Below are 27,791 nucleotides of genomic sequence, written 5' to 3'. Positions count from 1 at the left end.
ATGATATATACTGTATTGAAGTAGCACCAAGGAAACACGTGCTCCATTTCTGGGCAAGAGCCATGCCAAGCAAATACGCCTTGTTTTCAGTGGCTCACCCAGTGCATGAATATCCTTCATACATCCTGTTTAAGGACAGCCACACCTAAGGCAGAAAGAACATCTTCCTTACAAGGTGCTCTCAGGACAGCCTGAATTTTTTTTTTTTTTTTTTTTTTTTTTAGGATTGATCTTAGACTAGGGGTCTTATAGATCTGAGTGCAGCATCTGCCAAAAGTTGTTCCCCATGTACTGCATGTATTGATTAATGCATGATTAAAGCTTGCTAGCTTGTAGGACTTTCCTGCAAGGTTGAAGTTCTCTTTACTGGAGAACAATGAATATCAGAAAAGGATATCAGTGAGAGATAACACCATTGGTGGGCCGAGCTGTGAGCAGAAACCAGGCTCTTATATTACTGCCGAATTTTGGGCCCAACCCATTTTTCTTAGGGTAGGTATATGTGTGCTCTGTTTGATTTAGTCACTCATTACTGCTGATCACGCTCTCAGAACCTGGATTACTGTTCAGAGTTTCAGGACAAACTACTGCCTAAGTGGGCAAAAAAGCCAGACGAACATTAGAAAGGTAAGGGCAAACATCTTTTCTTTTCTTTTTTTTTTTTTTTTCCTTTCTTAAAATTAAAACTACTCATGTGGAAAAAAAAGACAAAACAAACAGTGTGTCATAATATTACACATGCGAACTGTAAGTAACCACATGTGAAAAATATGTGAAAAATAAAAGCACAGGTCTTACGTGTAAAAAAACAAAAAACAAAACAAAACAAAACAAAAAAACCTTTTTGAAAAGAAATGAACCAAATGGCATCAACTTATAAAATAATTTAAGCACAATAAGCTAATTTTCTTCAGGTCTAAAATGCAGAAATGAAATCTAAAACATATCATTCTCTGTTTTCTTAACACAGGCTTTCAGATTATTTTTTCCAAGATGGGGAATAGGCAGTCTGTTACAATAACACATCCAAAGGTATCCAACATTTATCTGCATTTCTTAAATATTGTTTCGTGTCTGCGTATGCACTGTTTAGAGATCAATTTGAGCTGGACGTTGTATCAAATTTGGCTTTGTATCAGCTACAGATTGTAAAGTCCCTCTCCTGAGCAATGTTGTTGTTTCATTATGCAACACACGTTTAAGGCAAGCTACCTCCAGGGTCTTGCTACCTGTTTTTCTCTTTTCTTTTACTCTATAATACTAGCTATAAACGTTCATGTCACCCTTGTACACATTCATAGTCTAAACAAAAAAGCATCCTAGTATCCTAGTCGCATTAAATATGCTCAAAACTCATTAAATAGCTATTACGCTATGTGCGTGAATCTGGTTGAGTTGACAAAATGAAAAAAAGTTATGATAACAGAATGAATCATTTTGACTTTGTATAATTCAATGCTTAATTATTATGAATGTTCTTATGCATATCTCTTACATTCCTTGATGAATTATCGGTTGAAACGTTCCTCAGCTATTATAAGTAAAGATGAAGTAGCGTAATAGTCGAAGCACACAAACGAAACGTTTCGATTAATTAGACATTTTAATATAAATATCTTATTTGTTATCTGTGTTTGTTTCCAGGCGGAGCACGATGTGAAACATGTTAAAAAAGACGAAGCAAATGGGCACGCGATACCTGGTTTGGATTTGACTGACGCTGGTAGGCCCGTCATTGTAATGTAACCTGAATGTAATCGTATCGATTGTGGGGTCTATCATTATTTGGGTAGATTTTCCCTCACCCCAGGACTGGTGTATTTTAAAAAAAAAGAAGTTTACAAATAAATTCAACTCCATACATGTGTTTAGGGATTTTTGAGTAGGATATAATGTTGCTATATAATCTTTGGGCGTAGACTGGTGAGTATTGTTTGAGTTTCTCTTGTGCATACAACATCTAGCTCTGTAAGCTTAATATAACTATGCTGCATGGAGAATGATGCCTTGAGAAAATATTTATGTTATGGCAGAATTTGAGGCGGAATCAGAGACTTCTTGGGTCAACTTTGCGTAAGTCATTATTGATGACTCATAAGTGTACAGTTAGCTCATGGCATTTATCTGTATTGGAAAGCACTGCAGTACAAGTCCACTAGGCTTTGTGTACACTTGGTAGTGTTGGATAAACCCCTTCGCGACTTCTGGTAACACCTTTGACAAAGCTTTCGTTAGGGAGTGGTTATCAAACTGACAAATTAGAGCTAGAGTCTAAGCACAGAGCAAGAAAAGTAAATACAGTCATGTCTGTAATGCTAGAGTCAGCCATTTGGGTTTTAGTCTTTGACATGGCACGCAAATAAGGCATTAGAGCAATTCCATGCAACCTTACCTTTAAAAACGAAACAAAAGAACCAAACTCTTTTTAAGTTGTCCATTTAGCTCTGTATTTTACTGCATTGATGTGCTGTAATGGAAATTTTAAGGAAATCGCCGTGTTTATCTACCACATTAAAAACACTCAAATTTTCAAAAAGCCATAATTCATGTTTTCAAAAGAAATGTCTAAGAAATAAATACACTCAGATGTGTATAGACGGATACTTTTCTCATGTCTGGACTCATCGTCAGTGGGTTAGGAAATATAAAAAGATGGTTCAATATACTGATAATAAATACATTCTCTGAGAATTTATTTTTCAAGTTTTGGCTGGAAATGTCACGTCCATAACGCTGGAATTGCTCATTAACGCACTCATTAATGTTGAGAGTTGTACAAGTTTTTAATCATAAGCAAGTGCAGAACCGAGAGTGTGACACAAGAGTCTTAGTGCTGTAACTAGGGATGATGCGGTCGGTCAATGAGGCAACATCACAAGTTGAAGAAGATTATGTATTAATACTAATACAGAAACACAACACCTTTTTTTTTTATGAGACACCCCATACCCCTGAGCAGTAATGCACTCATCCAATCAGCCAATCATGTGACTGCAGCATAATGAAGAAAATTATGCACATACAGGTCAAGAGCCTCAGTTAATATTCACAGAAAACATCAGAATGGGGGAAAAATGTGATCTCAATGGCATGGATATTAGGTCCATGTTAGATGAAAGTCCTGTTTTTTGACAGGTGCCAATAATTACGGTGTTGACTGTTTATGCACAGCATTTGAAGTCACAAATATACGTATATCAGTGATTATTTAGACATCAGTACATGTTTGTTGGATTGTCTCTTTAAAAAAATAAATAAATAAAAATTCTCCTATTACTCACTTTTAGTAACCTGTGTGACATCAGTGCAGCAGAACATTGAACCTCCTCCTGTGACTGTCGCAATTAACGTCAAGCCAACACCAGCATCAGTAGAAGCTAATGGCACCAAAGCAAAAGCTCCGACTGTGTCTGTGGAAGCAGCTGGTAACCAGGTCAGTGTTACAGCTGTATCAGCTGAACAAAAAATTCCAGCAGAGTCCAGTACGCCAGCCAAAGACACACCGAAAGCTGAGACTCCCAGCATGTTCAATAAGATGTTCAAGAAGAAGACCGGACCTGTTTCTCCTGCATCTGAGGCTAATGTGGCAGCCGAAGTAGTGATCGTCCCTGAAGTACAGACCGACAGCCAGAAGTCTGTAAGTACATCACCTCGTGAGTTTTATACATAGTTCCCCTCTGTTCCTCCTCAGTGTTACAGTTGAAAGTTAATGAACTTATGGTATGTGAGCTCTATGGGAGAAATAGCCTCCAATTTGTCCCTGTTCATATCGAATATACACTGTAAAACCGGATAAGTTCACTTAACTCAAAACATTTGAGGAAACTATTTACCTCAAAATTTTTAAGTTGTTAAATCAATTTCTTTAAGCCAAATACACTTAAACATAACAAAAATTCACTCTATTTAAGTGCGTTTGGCTTAAAGAAATTGATTTATCAATGTACCAATGATTTATCAATTAACAATGTGTCTTTAAGATTGAAATTATTCTGATCACTGACATCTGCATTCTGATAAATGCCTTATGTAAAGATTGTCTACATAATAATAATAATAATAATAATAATAATAATAATTTTAAACTTACATAAATTATATTTTATATTTATTTGCCATAGTAAAAAAATACACAAACAAATGTAGATGTCCGTTTAAAGCTATCGGATCAGATGTGGCCCAAATATCTAATTATATGCTTAATTTTCCTCAATATTACCGAAGCCAACACCAGCATCAGTAGAAGCTAATGGCACCAAAGCAAAAGCTCCGACTGTGTCTGTGGAAGCAGCTGGTAACCAGGTCAGTGTTACAGCTGTATCAGCTGAACAAAAAATTCCAGCAGAGTCCAGTACGCCAGCCAAAGACACACCGAAAGCTGAGACTCCCAGCATGTTCAATAAGATGTTCAAGAAGAAGACCGGACCTGTTTCTCCTGCATCTGAGGCTAATGTGGCAGCCGAAGTAGTGATCGTCCCTGAAGTACAGACCGACAGCCAGAAGTCTGTAAGTACATCACCTCGTGAGTTTTATACATAGTTCACCTCTGTTCCTCCTCAGTGTTACAGTTGAAAGTTAATGAACTTACAGTATGTGAGCTCTATGGGAGAAATAGCCTCCAATTTTTCCCTGTTCATATCGAATACATATTTTAAAATTAACTTATTCTGATCGCTGACAGCTCTTTAAATATGTCTGCATTACAAATTGCACACTTACATTGTCCACCAAACATTGTGATCAATTCCTTATGTAATGATTTTCTGCATATAATAATAATAATAATAATAATAATAATAATAATAATAATAATAATGCAAGCTTAAATAATATTTTTTTTTTAGATTTATTTGCCATAGTAAAAAACTTTCTGCAAACAAACGTAGATGTTTATTTAAAACTGGCAGATGTAAAATTTTGTAATTTCCCTCTCTGGTAATAAAAATCTTATTACAAGTTACTTCCCTATGAATATTTTATAACATGTCCTAAATAGCATAATGTATACTTAGTGGTAATGCTAATTAGTAATGACACCAGTGGTGTATTATTTAGTACAGTGCTATACACTTTCAGATGTGGCCCAAATATCTAATTATATGCTTAATTTTCCTCAATATTACCGAAGCCAACACCAGCATCAGTAGAAGCTAATGGCACCAAAGCAAAAGCTCCGACTGTGTCTGTGGAAGCAGCTGGTAACCAGGTCAGTGTTACAGCTGTATCAGCTGAACAAAAAATTCCAGCAGAGTCCAGTACGCCAGCCAAAGACACACCGAAAGCTGAGACTCCCAGCATGTTCAATAAGATGTTCAAGAAGAAGACCGGACCTGTTTCTCCTGCATCTGAGGCTAATGTGGCAGCTGAAGTAGTGATCGTCCCTGAAGTACAGACCGACAGCCAGAAGTCTGTAAGTACATCACCTCGTGAGTTTTATACATAGTTCACCTCTGTTCCTCTTCAGTGTTACAGTTGAAAGTTAATGAACTTACAGTATGTGAGCTCTATGGGAAAAATAGCCTACAATTTTTCCCTGTTCATATAGAATATATCTTTAAGATTGAAATTATTCTGATCGCTGACAGCTGCATTCTGATGAATGCCTTATGTAAAGATTTTCTACATAATAATAATAATAATCATCATCATCATCATCATTTTAAATTTTAAACTTACATAAATAATATTTTATATTTATTTGCCATAGTAAAAAAAAATACACAAACAAATGTAGATGTTCGTTAAAAGCTATCAGAGGTAAGATTTTGTAAGTTCCCTCTCTGGTAATAAAAATCTTATTACAAGATACTTCCCTATGAATATTTTGTAACATGTCCCAAATAGCATAATGCATACTTAATAGTAATGCTAATTACTAATGACACCAGTGGTGTATTATTTAGTACAGTGCTTCAGATATGGCCCAAATATCTAATTATATGCTTAATTTTCCTCAATATTACCGAAGCCAACACCAGCATCAGTAGAAGCTAATGGCACCAAAGCAAAAGGTCCGACTGTGTCTGTAGAAGCAGCTGGTAACCAGGTCAGTGTTACAACTGTATCAGCTGAACAAAAAATTCCAGCAGAGTCCAGTACGCCAGCCAAAGACACACCGAAAGCTGAGACTCCCAGCATGTTCAATAAGATGTTCAAGAAGAAGACCGGACCTGTTTCTCCTGCATCTGAGGCTAACGTGGCAGCTGAAGTAGTGATCGTCCCTGAAGTACAGACCGACAGCCAGAAGTCTGTAAGTACATCACCTTGTGAGTTTTATACATAGTTCACCTCTGTTCCTCCTCAGTGTTACAGCTGAAAGTTAATGAACTTACAGTATGTGAGCTCTATGGGAGAAATAGCCTCCAATTTGTCCCTGTTCATATAGAATATACACTGTAAAACCGGATAAGTTCACTTAACTCAAAACATTTGAGGAAACTATTTACCTCAAAATTTTTAAGTTGTTAAATCAATTTCTTTAAGCCAAATACACTTAAACATAACAAAAATTCACTCTATTTAAGTGCGTTTGGCTTAAAGAAATTGATTTATCAATGTACCAATGATTTATCAATTAACAATGTATCTTTAAGATTGAAATTATTCTGATCACTGACATCTGCATTCTGATAAATGCCTTATGTAAAGATTGTCTACATAATAATAGTAATAATAATAATAATAATAATAATAATAATAATAATAATAATAATAATTTTAAACTTACATAAATTATATTTTATATTTATTTGCCATAGTAAAAAAATACACAAACAAATGTAGATGTCCGTTTAAAGCTATCGGATCAGATGTGGCCCAAATATCTAATTATATGCTTAATTTTCCTCAATATTACCGAAGCCAACACCAGCATCAGTAGAAGCTAATGGCACCAAAGCAAAAGGTCCGACTGTGTCTGTGGAAGCAGCTGGTAACCAGGTCAGTGTTACAGCTGTATCAGCTGAACAAAAAATTCCAGCAGAGTCCAGTACGCCAGCCAAAGACACACCGAAAGCTGAGACTCCCAGCATGTTCAATAAGATGTTCAAGAAGAAGACCGGACCTGTTTCTCCTGCATCTGAGGCTAATGTGGCAGCCGAAGTAGTGATCGTCCCTGAAGTACAGACCGACAGCCAGAAGTCTGTAAGTACATCACCTCGTGAGTTTTATACATAGTTCACCTCTGTTCCTCATCAGTGTTACAGTTGAAATTCAAAGATCTTATATGGTTTATTTAAAGCTACTTGCACATGAATATTTTTCTTAACGTGTCACAAATGGCATAATGCATACTAAGTAGACTGTCTAAATAGTAATGACACCAATGGTGTCCTATTGTGCTATGGACATAATTATAGGCTTATTAAATTAAATTTCTCACTTCTCAAATATTGCAATAATATTTCTCAATGCTGTTCGCAACGTTACAGAAGAACTATGAAAATAAACATTTTAGAGTGCAAATCAGTTTAACTGTCATTGTTACTTAGCGCCAGATAATGAGTAAAATCCTTTGGGAAAAAAAGTCTATTCAGCAAGAAAAAAAACTAAAACTCCATCAATCCTGAATCCGTTTTCCACTCATAGTATAATCTTGACTATTACATCAACTTTTCTTGCTTTACATTATAATGCTCTTACTCTCGCTTCCCTGAATGGCTGCTGACGCTCATGTGTTACCGTGCAGCCGGACTTTATTGGCCATTGTAACTATCAGTTGCATGATGTATGAGAACAAATGTCCTGCCAAGTCCAACCTGACACCCTGACGGAGCAGTGGCTGTGAATACATGACTATAAGATGGTATACAGCAGGAATCTCATAAAATAGAGTTAGTTTTTTGTCTCGTGACTCAAGAATATATATATGTATAGATGCAAAGATGTGTTTAAGCCAGTTTCTGAACACAAATTCTGCTTAGTTGTAGTTTCAGAGTTAAATCCTTCTTGACTTTGTAATCTGCAAACGGAAAAATTGATCTGATGTCAGTGAAGCAACATCACCGGAGTGTGCAAATGAAACCATGATTAAAGCGGAATCTCAGAAACTTATGTCAGTGAGTTTTTCACAGAGATGGTAATAGTACACAAATTCTTTATTCACCTAAATAAATACTCAGGTAAAAAAAAAAAAAAGTTGAAGAACAGCTTCTAATTCTTTGCTCAGTTAAACTATAAAAGTATAAAATCTTAAATGTACATAAAGCGTTAAAAAAAAAAACAAAAAAAAAACGGGAGAGATTCACAAAGGAAAAAGTTGCATGCCTGAAATCAACCATTCATTTGAGATAACCATGGTAAATTTGTAATGTTAGAAAACATTAGCTAGGGCTAGTAAACAACAGCTTTATTGACAGTGTAATATCTCTGAAATTTCAGCTAGCATGATATCTCTGCCCAAACAAACTAGCTGAATGCTAATAGCTAGCCGTCACAGTACAAACTGTGGAGATTTTTGTAGTAAAGTATTCATAAGGGAAGTTAGATGAAAGCAAAACTCAAGTAAAGTTAGAAATACTCAGATACTTAAAAACCAGACTTATGTACAGTAACAAAGTAAGTGCACTCTGTTACATCTCACCACTCTGTTTTTTGATAGTACAAATCATTGAATAATTTCTTAATGCTTCTTCATGCTGCTTGGTATGCACAGTCTTGGTATGCACAAACATGGATATATTCTTAAGGGTTATAAGGGTTTGGCTGGATTGGAATCATTCCTAGTGAATCAATGAAACATTATCCAAATCAAACAATCCTGTTAATATTAAACAGTTGAAAGCAGCAACTACAATGTGAAGGATTTTTTTAAAAATCCATAGGTTTATGCTTATTAGATGGCAAGGCACTACAGGTTGAAACAGTATACATTTTGCATACCCTGCATCTATGACATGTCTTCTCTTAAACTGTAGCGACAGAATATCAAGACTCAATTGTTTAATCCACTGTTTTTGTCAACTCGCGACCCCCAACTTTGATGAAGGCTTTCAGCTCCGCCCACTTGGCATAATATGTCACATATTCCTGCTGTTATGTGTCATTATGATATAGTTATCAATTTCCTTTATAAATATTACAAACCATACGAACTAGAGTGGTAACACTGGCGTTCCATTCCAGTGGCGAAATCAGACATTTTCAATCAGTATAAACAAATGAATTATCTTATCGGCACAAGACTGTTATAAGATTAGTCAGGACACGGTTGGGTTCCTGTGTGTAGAGTATAGTGGCCATGTACTGCAAATTCTTGAAGCCCTGAGTGTCTACTTTCATATGAGCCATTAACTACTACTGTAGAGTGGGATGAGCACCCCCAAAACAGGCCTCTGATAAAAAGAGTTAAACCACACTGTGTTCAAATAAATAAATAAATAAATAAATAAATAAAAACTCTATATTCAGAACCAAAAATCTCAGTTTCCAGATGACCAGCATGCATGAAATTTCACATCTTCATCCCTATCCTTAATTAGAAGGATATTACAGAGGAATTTCCTAAATTGTTCGTTATTATTGGCTTTACATTAGATTTAATATTGAAAATGGTATTTTCGTGATTAAACTATTAAGAAATATTCTCACCAACATCTCTGTGAATGCCACGTTATGGAGGTAAAGGCGGTTGCAAGTGCAGATTTTTTAAAATAAGGAAGTGAAAAACAGATAACCAAGACAGTGAAACTAGAAACCTAAACCAGATCAGGAGACACAAGGCAAACATACATATACTACGAGTCAAACTAAGGTACACATGACGACACACACCCACAACAGAAGCTAAACAATAAGAGATAGAGAAACAGGAACTTATTTGATTGAGACATGTGACCTGCTGGGGCTGCTGGGAAGTGTAGTCGAGCACCAGTTTCAGCATAGCCATGACAGTAAAACTCACTTTTCTCATTTAAATGTACCTTAAAAACTCTAAAAATGTAATAATATAGTACAGTATGTAAGAATATAACTAAATAAATAAATAAATAAATTATATATATATATATATATATATATATAAAATATCCACAAGGTGTGATTGTAATATTACTCTCTTCACCTGTAGTGTCTTGCTTTAAACAGTTGCGAAAAAGAAAAAAAACAAACATATCTTTTATGCTCATTACACAACATTTATATTTTCATTGACTGTGAAGATGAATGGTTTCATAACGGTACATCTTTAATAATAGATATTTCTACATGTATGCTGTTTCTGATGCTTTCAGCTTTAACAGCTTCCAAATGCACTTACTGTAGGGCAGGCATGCCACACCAGAGACCTGTACTGTATCCATGTAAAGAACGGAGGTATTTTCATTGACTTGTTTGTTGATCCCTCATTTTAAAAGGACACAGACACACAGGATATAGAAGAAAGCGTAGAAGAAGCTGATGATGTGTCTCTGCTATTGTCCCTTGACCCTGATTATGACATTACAGAAGCTGCAGAGAAGTTGATTTTGGAGCTAATTGCCTCCACTCAGTCTGCACCCATGTCTGAAGATATTATTCAGAACACCTCAGACAGTAACACTGAAATAACTGAAACTGGATCAGTGGGAGATGAGGATCTGAATAATGAGACTGACTATCTTGAGTGCTCTGAAGAGGAAACCTGGGTGATTATTGAAGACCCAGTGTGTGCAGGTGATTCAGCAGAATACACACAGATGCTCTGTAGGTTAAAGTCTGTGTGCGTTGAGACTGTGGAAGCCTTTTCCTATAAACCTGTCAGTGTGAATGTCCATACTAACAGAAGATCAATTCAGATTACAATTGATGTTTGCTCCAGCATGGACAATGATATCAAATATGTGGATGATGCTAGTTATGACATGGACTCTGCAGAGGTCGAGTCAACAGCCGAGGAAAATCGACTCGCTGGTGATATCCCAGATGATGACAATGTGTGGAGTAGCGTAAGTCTGACGTCTCCGATAAACGCATGGAATCTGGGATTTGAACCAGAAAATGGAGATCCGTTGCATGGATGAACTCACTGCATGAAGCGATTCACCAATGAACTAACATGTAATATTTTAATAGAGCTAATCTACACTATAATACAAGCTAATCTCACTCAAGAACATATTTTTATTAAAATACCGTCGTCCGTTTACTCAAACTACAACCATGTCAGAGCATCTCAACTGACCAATACTTAAAACACTGGAGTAAACCATTTTTCTACAATTTATAGTAAAGTGGAATGAGAGCATTTTGATGGATACCCTCTTGAAACAATCTGGAGCAACTTCAAGTTAATCCTAGCTCGATGGTTCGACAGCAGACTTCAAGGGGTCAATCATAACCAACCAAATTAAACTGAAGTAAAATAAAATAAAGTTGAGTTGAGATTCCTTTTACTGAGATCTTTGTTAGATCAAAAGTCTAACAATGCACCATAAAGTCAAATAACTACCTACATACTAATGATACTGTACTAAACTAACTATATACTATACTGTATATATTTATGTTGGAAGTTTGCACCCGGTATCAATTCGAACTGTGTAAATTAAATAAAGATGACATACAGTAGCAAGACTGGCAGGCATGGAACACACACAGGCCTTAAGTCCAGAACATTGCTGAATATCAATGAGTGAGGGGGAAAAAGCAGGCATTAATGAAAGGGTGATTGTTGCCCGAGCCCCGAGTAGGCAGAGGCATGGCTGGAATTGTGCAGTGCTTCAATGCGCCGATTAACAGCTACTGCACATCAGCTGTAGGGCCGTAACGCGTCTGCAAGCGCTAAGTCTCTACATTTGTCTATAGGAGCCTACAGACATAAAGGCAAATACACAGACTGAGAAAGAGCCACAGGGTGAAGCTCCCAAACCCAGCACCACTGAGGTCACGCAAGACAGCACCCAATCTGAGCAGACCAGCACCGAGGAAAAGTCAGTTATGAACTTTTTCAAAACACTTGTAAGTACATTTTATTCTTATCCAAACCAATTAGCAGCCATTTTATGCTTAGTCTCAGTGAGATGTTTAATGAGGAATATGATTGAGGGATATCAGGAATGTATTATTAGGTTGTTTGTTAGGAACAGAAATGTTTGAAACGGTTTATAATCAAGAATATGTACCGTTCATACTGGCTTCTAATTGGCTCACGTATCAAATCTACTGCACGTGCGTAAAAAGAATCAATAAGAATAAATTGTTAAACACTTAACACTTGAGTCAATAATGTTGTTTAAATTCTTATGTTTTAAAATGGCACAGGAATCAAAACAACAGTATTTCTTTTTACGGTACGGTCATCACCATGTGTATAGTCATTCATTTTGCCTCGCTGTAAAAAAAAAAAAAAAAAAAAAAGAAAAGGAAATGATAGCAAATTGGATAATAACTGTAAGTGATCGATATCTGTACATTACACCCTGTACATTACACCCTCCATGAATTGCCTGCTGCTTTTCAGGAGATTTATCGTTTCCTGACTGCACTGAAGTTGATCTCTTTCAGGACGTAAACTATTCTCTGGCACTGTGCTAAATCAAGCCTCTGAACATGTCAGAATGTGGCAGCCTTTTGTTGTGCTGCATAATGTGTGCTCACAAGAGACTTCTGTGTGTTTGGAAGTAGTGATGGGCTGTGATAAAGCATGGGCAGGCCTACGCCATCTCTAGAGGACAATGGCCGACTCAATATGAGAGACCATGTTCACTGTGAGCCCTGTCATGGAGCCTTTTTGTGTGTGTCTGTGGTTAAAATTCGCGAGACTCGACAGTGAAACATTGCACTCTAAGAATATCTATATTTTTAAATAGACATGTATCTGAGTTGTCTAGCCTTAGTACTACTATCCTAGCAGACACCAGATTCAGATCTAAAGGCATAGGATTTCACGATGGAGTACATTAAGTAAAGAATAAAATACTTCAAGATGTGCTATAATACGAAGTAATCAATGACAGGGTGGTATGATGTTAATCACTTTTCAATTACAGCATGTCCTAAAGGGTTTTTATTTCTGTTATACCGCGGCAGTTTGCCAGCGCCAACAATTTGTAATTTATTAATAAGCAACGTCAATCCTTTATAGTTAGTTCCTGTTATCACCGACATCTTCCTGCCATTCGCTCGTCTTTAATAAGTTAATAATACAAAAAATGAACTGGTCATGAGGGACTAAAAGCACAATATCATCTGTCCTAAACAGTTACAGAACACTATAGAAACACTTAAATATTCAAAATGAGCACATTACTATAAACCTACAACTAATCAACATCTTCTGACCAATCAGATTTGAGAACAGCACCATGGTGTTTTGCTAAAGCATGCAGCCTTCATGGTGTTTCAGAGTAACCCAAACATTCTTCTTTATATTCAAAAGGTGACTTCAACCAAAACAACGAAAGAAGCGACGGCTAGTCCGGATGTCTCAAAACAACAGGTAAATACCTCGAGCTACCTCAACTGCACCATTCAAAAGAGGTTCCAGATCATTTCCAATCGCACTTTGGCTGATTTTAATGCAAAGCTTAATAAAATTCTTTTCAGATCGTAATTGTGACAGCTTCTCTGATTGTGCATCTGATTCTCATTTGCTCATTGGTGCACTCTGTGTGTGTAATGAGGTTTCACAGATTTTTTCTTTCCCTTCACTGCCAAAGTTATTGGCACTATTCATTTTCTTCAGTTGCTTAGTCAGATCTCTATTTCCTGCCGTTCAATTTGTGGAAGTTAATGCATCGTGATAGAACGCGGAACGAAGAAAACCATTTTGGTTCTTGATAGTCATTTATAGTAATCCCTAGCTGACTGGTTAATCCTTTATTGGGTGGAAAAGAAATGTGAAGTTTTATGACTTGTCAGGCTGGAACTACTGTATGTGTTTGTGTTTTTATCAACGGCGCCTGCTGTGTCAGGGCCTTCTACACTAGCAGCTGAATCCAAAGAAGAGCCTTCTACAAACAATGCCTCCACATGCCTCACAGCTTGACATCTAACCAAAGCTCTGGGACAAAAAGTCTAACAGAAATATTGTTGGAGTCTATGTACATTTGCAAACAAATAATCTTAAATAACAAAATATATATATATACTCTCTCGTGTATGTTTATGTGTATGTGCAGTCACAGAAAGAAACTCCACCAGCTCCAGCTGCAAATGTAAGAAGCTCCTTCCATAATACAATGTTAGACCTGGCAGTGAGTTGAAAATTGCACTCCAATTCTCTGACTGTCTGTCTCACAAGGTACAGGAAGCATCAAAGATCCCCCCTCCTCCACCACCAGCACCACCCAAGATGGAGAGTAAAGTAGAGCCAGCTGTAAAGAAAGAGGAGGCCCCACCAATAGACGTAGCAGCCGCCGCAGCCAAAGAACCAGAAACCCCCAGCAAGGCCAAAACTAAAGACAGCCCATTCGGCAAACTCTTCCGTACAAAGGTAGGCACCTACAGTATCTGCTTCTTCCATATCCAAAATATACTGAAAATCTGAACATTTTATTTGTCACACACACACACACACACACACACACACACACACAACCATACAGAGTATGACGTGTACTGAAATACTTTTTTACGACTGTCTGTGATATAAAATAGAATTTACTTAGACCGGAATTTACTTGTGTAGAGTTAGAAAAAGGAAAAAATATACTAAAGTATAAATCTATGACATTTTCTGCTACATTTCCATATTGCAATATTTTATTTTTATACAGAACAGCTAGTGGTAGGTTATTAGATGATTTGTTTTTTTGGACTATAGTGTAGCACACTATAACAGAATGATGTGAATTTGAGGCATTGCTAGGCAAGAAGGTGTCAAAAGTTCAGGTCTCAACAGCTGGTGGAGCCAGCGTGCCTGCCGAGACATCATCAGCGGTAAAGAGCAACCCACTTAACAGGACTTACCCACAGTGCAAAAAACGACATCTTAGCAAGTGGAAATACCGTGAATGTAGTCATATTTATCTAGTATTTCTAATTATAAGATTGCAATATACATATAAACTACATATAAGACTACTAAACCAATTTCAAGCCATTTTATGTCATTTCAAGCTTCTACTGGCAGAGAGTTTTGCTCATTTTAAGCCAACAGAACAGGAAAACTACAAGCTAGAAATGAATAATGATGTCTAGAAAAAGGTTTAATGATTGTATATTTGATGTATTGTTGGCACAGGTTTTACACCAGATGCCCTTCCTGTCGCAACCCATTTTATCCCATTTATTTTATCTGGGCTTGGGTCTGGCACTGAGTGCAACCCAGCAGCCGGGTTGGTTCCCTGCTCGGGAATTGAACCCACGCCGGGGTGGTGCGAGCACAGGATCCTTAGCTGCTGGACCACCAGGGGCCTTATGTCTGACTTACTGTGATCTTATAATAAGAAATACTAGATAAATCTGACTGTATTCAAGGTATTTCCACTTGCCACACTCTTAAAAATAAAGATTCCAATTAGAACCAAAATTTTTTCAAACCGATGCCATTGGAGAACCCTGTTAGGTTGCACAAAGAACCTTTCATTCTCAAGTTCTTTAGAGAACCATCTATTTACTGGTGCTTTGAAGAACCTATAAACGGTTCTTTGCAGCAGTGCCACAAGGAACCATGTTATCATGTAATCCTTTAGTTAGTGCTTTAAGGAACCAAAGTAAGGTTAGGAACCTTTTCCAGGAACCTTTTCCAGTCCCACAAGGAAGCTCATAGGATTCAACCGGTTAAGGGATAATCCCTTGAAGAACCAATACACACTGCTCTGAAGAACCTAAAGTATAATGAACCATAAAGAACTTCTTTAATCTCCAAAGAACCATTTAGCTCAACTCAAGAACCCTATACAATGGAAAATGGTTCCTGACAAGAAGAAGGTTCTTTGCAGTGTCTATGATGCTGTAAAGAACCATTAAAGAACCTATATTTTTTGAGAGTGTAAGAAGAAAGGCTTCTTACACTCTCAAAAAATATAGGTTCTTTAATGGTTCTTTACAGCATCATAGACACTGCAAAGAACCTTCTTCTTGTCAAGAACCATTTTTTTTGCAGTGCATTCAGTGTTTTTTCCATCGCTTATCCCATTGGGTTAATTAATCTCATCATTTCACCCACAAGTCTTTAGCAGCTGGTCCTGAGAATAAGATCGTACTACGTGTCTTATTATTATGATTATTTGCCGCTTGCTGGTGTTATACCTATAATCGAATTGGAGACATTTGTTATTGCAATCTCATTCCTATAGGCCTTAGTGATATTCAGTGAACAGAGTCTATACTGTGCCATAACAACGAGACGTAAAAAAACCCACCCATGATAATGAATAAACAGCTGAGCCTTCATTGCAGTGACATCATTCTGACAGCAGCCATTACCTCATACTGTATTATCACTGTCAGCCAACTAAACCATGAGCTTTGGGTTTTATTGAGTCCGTCTCATTTCACTTAATAATGACATCACATTTATTGATACGGAGGCATTGTATTCCAAACAGCTTAGTTAGTGTTCTTGTGAGACTGAAGAGAATGCTCTTGGGTATTGTAGATTCATGCCTAGTTAATCCAAATATCTGCTTGCCTACAGTCTGGGGTGATAGAGGAAGCAAAGCCAGTTGAGATACAGGTAAATAAGTTCAGCACTGTTTCAATATGATCAGCTGCTGACAGCTGATCATACTGATACCTTCTTGAAAGCTTCTCCGTGTCCTTTTTGGGCTATGTTCTGAATATGGGTCTTTGTTCTATAGGAAATTCAGATGGCATCTTTCATTCCAGTCATGTTCCTTTTTGTTCCAATTTCATTGCTTCAGTGCTTCCTCTTGCAATACTGCTGTTAACCTTTCCCCCATTGTTCCTCTTTTCTATCTCCTCTCATTCATTTCCTTCTTCATGAGTCGTGTTTCTTATCATATTCAAGCTTTCTGCTGCACCCTCTTTAAGGTAGACGCGTCCAAGACCAGTACCCTTGAGGCCGGCGCCAAACCCGAACCCGCTCCAGCACCCAAACCAGAAGAAAAGAAAGCAGAGAAGAAGCCCTCACCTTTCGCCAACTTGCTCAAACCAAAGGTAAATACACTTGGAGTTAGATGCAAAACTCTAGAGCTTATCAAACATGTGGTATGAGTGATTGCATGTAGTAAAAATGACTTGTATGAATTTGAGGTACTGCTAGGCCAAGTGAGCTCTAAGATCCATTCAGCTGCTTCGAGTGCCGCAGCCAGCATCTCCCTTGGTGCTGGAGGAGCGGTAAATTCCCAGTATCTTGTGGCAATTTTTGTTTGTTAACACTGACTGAACTAAAAAACAAAAAGTGGTCAGATTAACTCCTGATTTGATTTTGTGGCTCGTTATTATTGTCAGTTGCTTGATTTTTGACTCAAACGTTAGCATAATTATGTTGTATGTGGATTCTTGTATTATAACACAAAGCAGGTCACGTTTTACACTTTTTATGCCTTACCAATAACCCTGTTCCTGATGCAAAGCTATCTTGTCATAGCAATGGCTTTTCCTTGGGTGCGTCTCAATCAGCCCCCTAGTTCAGTAATCCAGACACTGATCAGGGAGTCGGCCATTTTAAGGGCTGTCTCGATCGCAAAATCCTTCCAGTGCGCTGGGACGTTCATTCCGTAAAAATCCCACGATGCACCGCAAAGACTAGGGGCCATCGATGCTCACTATGTTCCCTTACTGAAAATGACATCATGTTTTCTGAAGCTTCTCAGCTAAAAACAACAACAACAACAAAAAAAACGCAGATGAACTCTCAGACAACTTCGTCTACAATTGTAAGTAGCTTGTTGTCGTTGTTGTAGCTCTCAAATGATTACTTATGTTCGCGTAGGCATTTTTAACTTTATTTGATGTTCTCTGTACGGTTTGTTTGAGTCTAATAACTTTTAAGTGTTTAATGATTTTTAAAAAATCCACTAGCTGGGCTACGATCCTGCTTGAAGCAGCATAACAGAAATGTGTGTGATTAAGCGAACAAATTTATGCCAAATAATGTCAGAATAATATCAGTCCTGCATGTTGTTGATAAATGCCAGTGGTGACGTTTTACAACGTAGCCATGTCGCCTGAAATTGAGTCATCAGTGTCCCAATGTGTAGTGAGCCAGGGTCCTTACCAGTGTCCGAACTCATGTACACAATATACTGATTCATGACCTAGGGCAGGGGTTCCCAAACTTTTCCAGGGCAAGGCCCCCCAAATGGCATTAACATTTGACCGAGGCCCCCCTTTTGCAAGATGTCTTTAAAACACATAAAAAATACAGACTTCTGAATATATCCCCCCCCCCCCCCCTTTTTAATTAATAATTACATCTTACATCTTTACATTACATTACATTAGAATTTGATTGTGTGTGTGTGTGGTCTGAGAGTGAGAATTTATTTTTCACACCAAATTGTTGAGCCCCCCCGGGCGCCCTGTGGCGGGGGCTGCGGCCCCCACTTTGAAAACCACTGACCTAGGGAGCTAAGAAGCTGATCGAGACACACCCCTTGACCTTTTTATTTATTTATTTATTTATTTTAAAATCACATTAATTCCTTTTTGCTCTGTGCTCTTGTTCTCTCATCTTTTCAAAGCCTTTGCGTTGTAGATAACATAAGCCATGGAGTTTGTGAAATAAAATAATATGCCATTTAAAAGTTTAATTTATTTATTTAGTTTATTTATATTCCACAAGGCTGCAGAGTCCAAGAAGGAAGCCCCTACAGCCCCCACTGCACCTGCAGAGGCTACCCCAAGCACCAAGGCCAAAGAAGAGCCCAAACCAGCAGCTGTTGCTGCTGCTCCTGCTGCGGCCTCTCCAGACAACAAGTCGGTGGGGAGTACAGATAATTCTTCACCCAGCACCTCCCGCAAACTAGAGAAGAGGAACTCCATCCATCTGTTCTTTAAAAGCTTGGTAAACTGAAAATAACCCTAACAAGTAGTCGGATATGTTAAAGGTGGAAGTCAGGCATTGCGTAACCGTTTCCAAATGACAGATCAATTACAGCGACACGGACATAGAAATGATAGCACATTATATTAAGGACAGTATAAGAGTAAAAATTATTTTTTTTAAAGTGAATGAATTGTGCACATATCAAGAATGAAAAGATCTGCTTGTTTTTGCAGACGCTTTACATAAATAAAGGCTTCTCCAGCATTCTTAAGAGCTTTTCAACTTTACTTAGAACCTTATCTGATAGGAAACACTCTATTGAACGGTTTTATGTAGAACCTTTAAGACTTACTCCAGAATGGACGGACTAGTCATTTATATTGCGATATTTTATATTTATATCACAGTATTGTACATTCCTTTAAAGAAATTTCATAAGGTATTGCAATAACAGTATAGTCTTTACTGACTTTTATATTACTTAACTGCCTTATAATAACATGGCCTTACTTAAGTAAGGAATAAAACATAACGGGGTTTGTTATTAGAGGAAAATAATCAATGACAGAGTGATGTGACGTGCCAAAGTTGATTTGGCAAAGTTGTTAAAAAAAAAAAAAAAAAGTGATATACCACAACAATTTGCAGACATTTACAACGTTTATTCATAAAAGAATGATATTTTTTTTATTTCATTTCTAGTTTGTTCCTGTCGTTAACAGTTTCTCTTTTATTGAAGTTAATGTCAAGTCAGATATATAGTTACTGTAGAAAACAATAACATCAGAATGAGAGCGTTATATTTTGACCAATCAGAATTGAGCATTCAACAATGCTGAGGTGTAATTTAATATTACGTACTCTGTGTTGAGCATTATTGACTGGGTTTATATCTGGTTAAGATAAAAAAAAAAAAAAATTAATAAAAAAACAACCTTTACCCAGCATTCTGAAATGTTCTAAAAAAAAAAAAAAAAAAAAAAAAAAAAATGAGTCACTTCTTTCGAGACACTTCTTTCAGACTTGTTTCATGTTGTGTCTGACCAACAGTGACAAGCTCTAACCACTAGGTGAGCTCAGATGGCAAAAATAGACTTGTAAGCTCATACATTATTGTTAGTACTCTTCCAAAAAAGGTCTTAATAATACACGGATTCCTCTACACATTGTTCTAAGTTGTTTACGGTTAATAATAATAATAATAATAATAATAATAATAATAATAATAATACTTGTAAATGGTAGTGGTATCTCAAGAGAGCAGCAGAACAGCAGTCGTATTTTAGTACATTGCCAAAAGGTCCACATGTTGAGTCTATCTTTATGTTTTCTCATCTTTATATTAAGTCAATTGAGAAGTACACAGTAGCCAAGATAGTACACTACGGGAACTAAATATATTAGTCGTAGTGCTAGCAGTGAGCTTCAGTGAGGACATGTTTGAGCTCGATGCATAAAGGAAGCTTATTTAAATAAGAATCCAGTTGTCAGACAGGTTGCGATCAGTTGTGCTCAAGGCTGTGAAACTTACCGAACGCAAATAATGAAACTAAGTCTCCATCTGTTTGTGCCTTTTGATTGTTTCTCAGGGTCAAAAACGCCACTCTGATGCCGGAGTGCAAACGGAGCCAGTGGCACAGGAGAAGGCCAAATAAAAACCTTGCTTTGGTTTCATCGTCTGCACAGAAAACACGCATCGCTTGTACATATGTATCCTTATCTGAATGTCCTGACCAGAGACCAGGGATTAATTCCTATTTAATCTCCACTACTTGAGGTGAACTGAGAACTAAAGTATCTTAAAACTGGCCATTCCAATTATTCATTCCCATTCCCAACACTTCTTGGGCTGTCCTTTAATACTATCAAAGTCACCTAGAAATGGTTGGTTCTTTAACGGTTTGCAAGAGGTATGTTGAAACGCAATCGAACGGCTTAAAGCTTTGCATGTTTTGCAAGATTTTTTTTTTATATAGAACGTGTGATGGAAGAGAGCTGAAAAAGGGGGATTACACAACATTACAATGGCATGCTGTTCCTCTTAAACAGGAACATTAATGTAAACGTCAGGCCTGTCTATACCGTCACTCTGTAACTCCTCAATATGGTCTTGATCGTATATCATGCAGGATGTATTACAACCACTGTCTTGTTTCCAGCTTCTGCTTTTTTTTTTTTTTAAATGGAACATCTGATATTTTTTTTTTTTTTTGCACACTTGTGCACAATAATCATTCATACGGCTGTAAAAACAATCTGCCAAGGCTTACTCTTTCCATTACAGCGCTTCATCAAGACCTCTGACATCACCCGTTTGTTGTTTAATGGTGACAATACTTAAAAATGATCTCCTAAATCATTCAGACCCATTGGCCATCGCTAGTATTTCATGCTAACACGTATTTTTAACATATCGTCATGTCAGACTATTACATACAGGCTTCATTATTGAATAGGTTAGTTATCAGCTTTTCAAAATGGGCACTCCTTTTTTTTTTTTTTTTTTTTTTTTTTTGGTACTACTGAAAACATATGCTATCTGTAACCAAGCCTTTACTAACTATATGGAATATATTGCAGTTAGCACACTGTTCACATGGGGTGGAATCCATCTGGTTTCTCTTACTCGCTTACTGAATTCTCACTAGCTTTTGGTGGATCCAGTTTAATTGCTTTCTGTGAAATGGTATTGAGTATGAGAATTTCCTTCTGCTCTTACTGCACATGTCCCAATTTCACATGTTCTGAGTTTTATTTCTGAATTTGAGAGACACAGACTTGCATTACAATTTTTATTTTTTTTTTTTTTGGCTTGTAATCAACTAATGTTAAAAATGAAATCTGTCTCTGTAATTGTAATTATGCAGTCTTTGTTAATAAAATGTAAGGGTACAACACAACATGGTGAAGAGTTCTCTTTCATTCAGGCCTGGATTTTATTCCGATCCATACAGACAAATATGTCAAATCGATACATTTTTCCAGGCATTCTGATCGCATGAAAAAAAAAAAGAAGTACTTTGATTAGGGCTAAAGAGCTATATTGTCAGTGTTATCAGCTGCAGTGTAATAAAGGGAGGGAGGCCATTGCAGGGGGGTGGCACTAGGCCTGGAGGCCCCTGTGTCAGTGTTAATGTGTGTCACAGGCAGAACTGCCTCAAAGCCTTCTGTTTGATAGAGAGAGAGAGAGAGAAGGAGGGAGAGAGGAAGGGAGAGGCTGCAGGCATCAGATTTCAAGACCCTAGGGGTCCCAAGCCACTTTATGAATAATGGAACCTGTTATATTACCGAATTAGTAGGAATTCCAACAAGAGTGGATGACTGGAGCACAATCTTATGAAATTGTACAGACTCAATAATGAATGAAGGTCTGGTATGAATCACATGAATTGCTGGATAATACGAACTATAGGAATTGCTCCATTTTCCTGGCAAGAATGTAACAACCAATTATTTGTGAATACATATATGTATATAGTACGTCAGGCTACAGCAAATATGTGAGAACAAAAGATGTCTGTTTGCAATCCCCTGTTTGTCTTAGTTAGCTCAAATTTAAGCATAAGATGAAAAGTGATATTATGAACTCTACTGCAAATACTTATTTTTCATACCCTTCGTTCTGAAAGTCTTCGCCTCTAAAACCACATCCTGTTGAGTTGACTTCATTCAACCACAGTTATTCACATAGATATTTATTTTCTGTGTACATTTTATGTAAGCAGTTTAGTATAGTTTGTCGATGAGAATTTCTTTCTCCTTTTTTTTTTTTTTTTTTCGGAACCAGTGAGATTTTCCACAACGCAAAACAACACATCCATCAGGAAATCAGCATATGTTGCTAAGTCGAGTGCTCATCCTAAAACGGTATACACAATGGCTGGGATAGTGAGATGGCCTGGCTTTTGAGCTCAACGACATTTACTCCCACTTGTCATGTCACAGTGCATCCAGCAGCAACGTTTCCATTTCAAAAGACGCCTGTTTGGGCTTGAGCTGCAACTTCAGTGATAGATTTGCAGAACAAAGGACTTGCTTGGCCCCTAACCTGTCGCATTTGTTCTCAGGGTTCATTCTGACTATGCTTATTACTAATTTCTCTGACCTTTTTTTTTTATAAAAAAAAAAAAAAACACTATTGTGTGTATTTATATATATATATATATATATATATATATATATATATATATATATATATATATATATATATATATATATGAGATATGGAACTATATGGAAATTAAACTTGATGGGAAAGGGGGAAAAACTTATTATATTAAGTTAAGTATATTAAACAAACAACTAATATAAGTCATTAATTTGTCAGGAGTTGAGCGCAGTGTATATTAGTTATCAATACATGCAATTTAACAGAACAGAATAAGTGTATGTTTTGAGACCCAAATTTCTATGTTGAGTCATTTGAGTTCTTAAGAACTGTTTATGCTTTAAGCAACCATGTGATTTAGTCATACTGATCATTTAATTTCTCCCTCTTTGTGTATTAAAGTTCTCAATTGTAGAAAAATTGTTTTATTTATTTATCTGCCTGCTTTATTTATCCCTCTGCTTGTTATGGAGCCAATACATACATAAATATAATAATAATAATAATAATAATATTTGCATATTATCCGGCAGACGTTCCATTCCAAGCAGGCTATGGTGAGAGTCGTAGGGAGAACAATGAAGTCAGCTGCTCCTGACACATTAAGACAAAACCAGACTTCACCACACACACACACACACACACGAACACTCACACACATCTCTCAGGCAGCCACGAGCTAGTTGCTGAATATACATTCACACTCACACTACATGCAAAGGCTTCAGTAGCACAGAGGGAAGTGTTAAAGAGTTACATCTGAAGTGTTAAGGGTTAAATTTGAAGTTTTACCAATACATTATTTAATATAAACTCATTAGAATAGAATAGCATAGAATAGAATAGCATAGAATAGAATAGAATAGAATAGAATAGAATAGAATAGAATAGAATAGAATGGTCAGTGTTAAACTTTTATTTAGCAAGTTAAAATATGTTTTTATATGACATATTTACACACAAAGTGTGTTTAGTCAATCAAAAATACTTTTCAGTAAAGACTAACTTCAAACTACATAGACATACTTCATACATATATACAGAATAGAATACAATAGAGTAAGTCATTCATCCATGTCTTCTATCTATTTCTGCATACAGTAGATCACTAAGTTTGTATTCTATCTAAAGCATTAACAAACATATTCTCCTATCATTCTTTTCATTCTTTTTTTTTTTTTTTTTAATCTAATCAATCAGAAGACATAAGAACAGTCTGTTCCATTTCATGCTTTTGTTATCTACTGATTTGAGCAGCTATTCAGGCTGATTTAATCCCTGAGGGAATCCACCCCCTCCCCTGTGGCCCAACTGTGTCAACTTCACACTCGCTGAAAAGGACAATTCTGCTGTGCTGTCATGTTACAGTCGCATTAAAAAAGTACCAAAAAAAAAAAATGTCAAAAGCACTCCTTGGACATTTTCTCTTAGCATTTCGGCTTTGATTGGACAATTTTGCTTTGTGAATACATATATATCAGGTGACGTGACTAACAGAAAATTCCAGAAAATCACCAGACTGAACAAACATACCATTCTTGCTCACTTGTTTATCCTGAGATCTTCAATAAATACTAGATAACTCTAAATGGTTGCTGTACTTCTAGGTAATTTAAAAAATAGCACGCTTTAATGTACATGATAAACCTTTTGGCTGATTACCTACACTTATATAAGTGTGATATAGGACACCTTTGACTTCTTACTGTTACATGTTTTGTTTAGTTTTTTTTTTTTTTTTTTTTTTACATCTACACATATCTTTTTCAGGCAGCTTCATCTCCCCCAGAGATAATAACCCCATTCCAGATTACTAGCTGCTCACAGAGCTTTTGTGGTGCCACAACAATAGCAAATGAGCAGGAGGCCTCGGCATGTCACATGTGGTGCCTTTGATTACCATTCTAGACTTGTTTGTATGACAGAAACTCAGGAAGAAGCAAGAATTCTCCAAAGGTAAAAGGGATCCACACATCATTTAAAACGTGTCCCATGTCCACATAATGCAGAACAATCCCTGCAGCTAAATAGTGAGTAATAATAGGAAGTAATAGGTTTTGTTCTCTTGAAAAGTTTCCAGTTGTGCCATGAAAACCGAAAACAGACATTTCATATCTTCTTTTAATCCTAAATGTATTTTTGCCTCATACCTACTTGCTTACTTTACCATGCCTGTTTGTAAAGTACTTGCCAAACACATGTATATTAATAATAGTATATAAAAAATATTATTCTTATTTTTTAAAAGCAGATGATGTCAAACTCACGTTATACAATAATCTATAACTATGTCTATGTCTATATTACATTACAGATAAACCACTGACATGCTGGAACACCATTACAACACCTGTATAATGCAATGACAGACATGAAAGAAAATTAGTTCAGGCTTTTGGACCTATAGCTGAAGTTTAGGAAGAGGAAGTCACAAATTTCATATACAACACTGAACAAACTGTGACACAAATTGTCTTTCATGAGCTTAAGCAAGTCATGAGATGTGATGAACTTATGTTTGAGAGCCTTAAGTTTGTCTTCTCCTAACTAACCGCAGCACAAGGAAGTGGAGTAATTCATATCATCGAGGTGTTTGGGCAAATGCCGACTAACATGGTCTGATGTGGATTTGTTCGACGTATCTCCTCTCCAGCAGCTGCAGCCATTGCCTAAGAGCTCCCTCTTTCTTCTGAGAAAAGACAGTAGCAAGCCACGAGCTTGTAAAAATGAATAGCAACAACACAGCATTTATTCAGTCTGCACGTTCTTCAATGGAATTACTGTAGCAAGCAATGAATGGCAGGTTTTGATATGGTAACAGACATTTCTGGTTTTCACCAAAGAGATACTATATAACTCAGCATAAAGGGGTATTTGTAGTGTCAGTAAGGAGTTAATACTAAGTAAAGCCTTTTTGTGTACATACTTCCTCTTCCTTTTAAGTTAGTAATGTTCACTATAGTGCACAAATTGTAATCTGCTATCTCGTTATATTAAGACTGTACCTGTTTCTCCTCGGTATTTATTTATTTTCTTGGAACTTTAAAAGCACAGCTGAATTGCTAAACATTCAACGAGTTTCAGATGATATTTTACAAGTGCATTATCTCATTACATCATTTGTAGTTCTGGACCATCTATTATTATTTTTTCCTGCTGCTTTCCTCATATAAAGGAAGCACCAGTGTAAAAATGAGAAACCGTTCTATCACTAAAGATATAAAGGATAAAGATGAAAAACGTCCATTATTATTTTTTTTTTCATACTGCTTCCCTCATATAAAGGAAGCACCAATGTAGAAAATGAGAAAACTTTATATTGCTAAAGATATAAAGGATAAAGATAAACAACATCGTCTTCAAATGCTTTACATATATAATCGATACAAATAATAAAAGCTGTATTGTTTAGAGTACACAATCCACCTACTGGCATGTTTTCTTTGGGAAGTGGGAGGAAATGAGAAAACCTGGAAGACCAGAGGAGAACATTAGAACATAGAAACATATAGAACATATTCACAATAGAACATAGAAACATGGAAGAACAGAGAAGACGGTGGAGTTTCTGGATCATGTTCACATATGGCTTCTTCTTTGCATGATAAAGCTTTATCCAGTATTTGTGGATGGCACGTTCTGAGTTCTGGAGGAGTTTCTGAGCCCATGCAGTGATTTCCATTACAGAATCAGGCCTGTCTTTAATGCAGTGCCGCCTGAGGATCCGAAGATCACGGGCATTCATTTTCACCCTCGTCTCTTGTGCACAGAGATTTCTCCCGATTCTCAGAATCTTTTGATGATATTATGTCCTGTAGATGATGGGATATTCAACGTCATTGCAGTTTTACGTTGAGGAACATTATTCTGAAAATGTTCCACAAATTGTACACGTAGTTTTTCACAGATTAGTGAACCTCTGTCCATCTTTACTTCTGAAAGACTCCGCCTGTCTAAGATACTCTTTTTAAACCCAGTCATGTAACTGACCTGCTGCCAATTAACCTCCAGCTGTTTCTTTGTAGTAACACTTACTTTCCCAGCCTTTTATTGCCCTTGTCCCCAATTTTTTTTTAGATGTGTTGGGGCCATCGAATTCAAAATTACCTTATTTTTTTTAGTTAAAATGGTAAATTTCCTCAGTTTAAACATTTGATATGTTTTCTATGTTCTCTATTGTGAATAACATACGGGATTATGAGATTTGCAGATCATTGCATTCTGTTTTTATTTACATTTTACACAGTGTCCCAACTTTTTTGGAATTGGGGTTGTATACACACACACACACACACACACACACACACACACACACACACACACACACACACACACACATCCGTAACACTTCCAGTCATTTAGAATTTGTTAATAAGTTTGGCAGTGGTGTTGTGTGTATTTTGTGGTTCCTTGCCAGTTAAAGTCCATCACAACCTTGAAAGAGCTTCCCGATCCAGCCATGAGAATGATTTCAATACATTCTTCTTTTGTCAAATGTATTCTTAAATATATTATACATATTATGTATTTATTTATTTATTTATTTTTTTAAAAAAGGAAACATTTGGAAAACTGTGGAAGACATTTTCTTAAAAAGTGCTAATTTCCCCTATTTATGGAGACTTTTGGGACACCTTGTAGACAAGTATGACTCGAACTTAAAAATAAAAAGCTAGCAGAAACTTCAAGACAAGACATTACGTAGTTTGTAGTTCCTCCACCTTGTTATTATTTTTTAATGTGTTTTTTTTTCTCATGTAAACAAGGTGACATGCTGCAGTAAATGAAAGAGTTATTTCAAGATTAAGA

At 36.6% G+C, this 27,791-nt stretch overlaps 1 protein-coding gene across 8 annotated transcripts; it reads left to right on the top strand.

Annotated features, from left to right (window-relative positions):
- The first annotated feature begins 292 nt into the window (after positions 1-292).
- bcas1 (brain enriched myelin associated protein 1) lies at positions 293-21,774 on the top strand. 8 transcript variants are annotated; one of them, XM_017487727.3, is made up of 17 exons: positions 318-627; positions 971-1,032; positions 1,645-1,723; positions 3,288-3,637; positions 4,225-4,506; positions 5,129-5,410; positions 5,969-6,250; positions 6,862-7,143; positions 11,782-11,934; positions 13,355-13,414; positions 14,097-14,132; positions 14,219-14,410; positions 16,559-16,597; positions 16,915-17,040; positions 17,137-17,220; positions 18,671-18,892; positions 20,464-21,774. In XM_017487727.3, the coding sequence occupies exons 2-17, from the start codon at positions 994-996 to the stop codon at positions 20,527-20,529; spliced, it is 2,574 nt and encodes an 857-aa protein (XP_017343216.1). In that variant the 5' UTR covers positions 318-627; positions 971-993; the 3' UTR covers positions 20,530-21,774. The 8 variants fall into 8 exon arrangements, 7 of the variants coding, with proteins under 7 accessions (XP_017343223.1, XP_053542280.1, XP_053542285.1 ...); XR_008398010.1 differs by lacking the exon at positions 20,464-21,774 and having other exon boundaries at positions 293-627; positions 16,919-17,040; positions 18,671-18,733; XM_017487734.3 differs by lacking the exon at positions 6,862-7,143 and having other exon boundaries at positions 315-627.
- The last annotated feature ends 6,017 nt before the right edge of the window (positions 21,775-27,791 follow it).

Source organism: Ictalurus punctatus, chromosome 15 (assembly GCF_001660625.3).
Source record: "Ictalurus punctatus breed USDA103 chromosome 15, Coco_2.0, whole genome shotgun sequence".
In the NCBI taxonomy this organism is placed as follows: Eukaryota; Metazoa; Chordata; class Actinopteri; order Siluriformes; family Ictaluridae; genus Ictalurus; species Ictalurus punctatus.
This window is presented reverse-complemented; position numbering and strand designations above follow the sequence as displayed.

Coding starts and splice junctions, on each gene's coding strand:
- bcas1 (XM_017487727.3), top strand. CDS start 994: ATGGGGAATAGGCAGTCTGTTACAATAACACATCCAAAG. Junction 7,144..11,781: donor AGACCGACAGCCAGAAGTCT/GTAAGTACATCA, acceptor ATTTGTCTATAG/GAGCCTACAGACATAAAGGC. Junction 16,598..16,914: donor CAAAGCCAGTTGAGATACAG/GTAAATAAGTTC, acceptor ACCCTCTTTAAG/GTAGACGCGTCCAAGACCAG.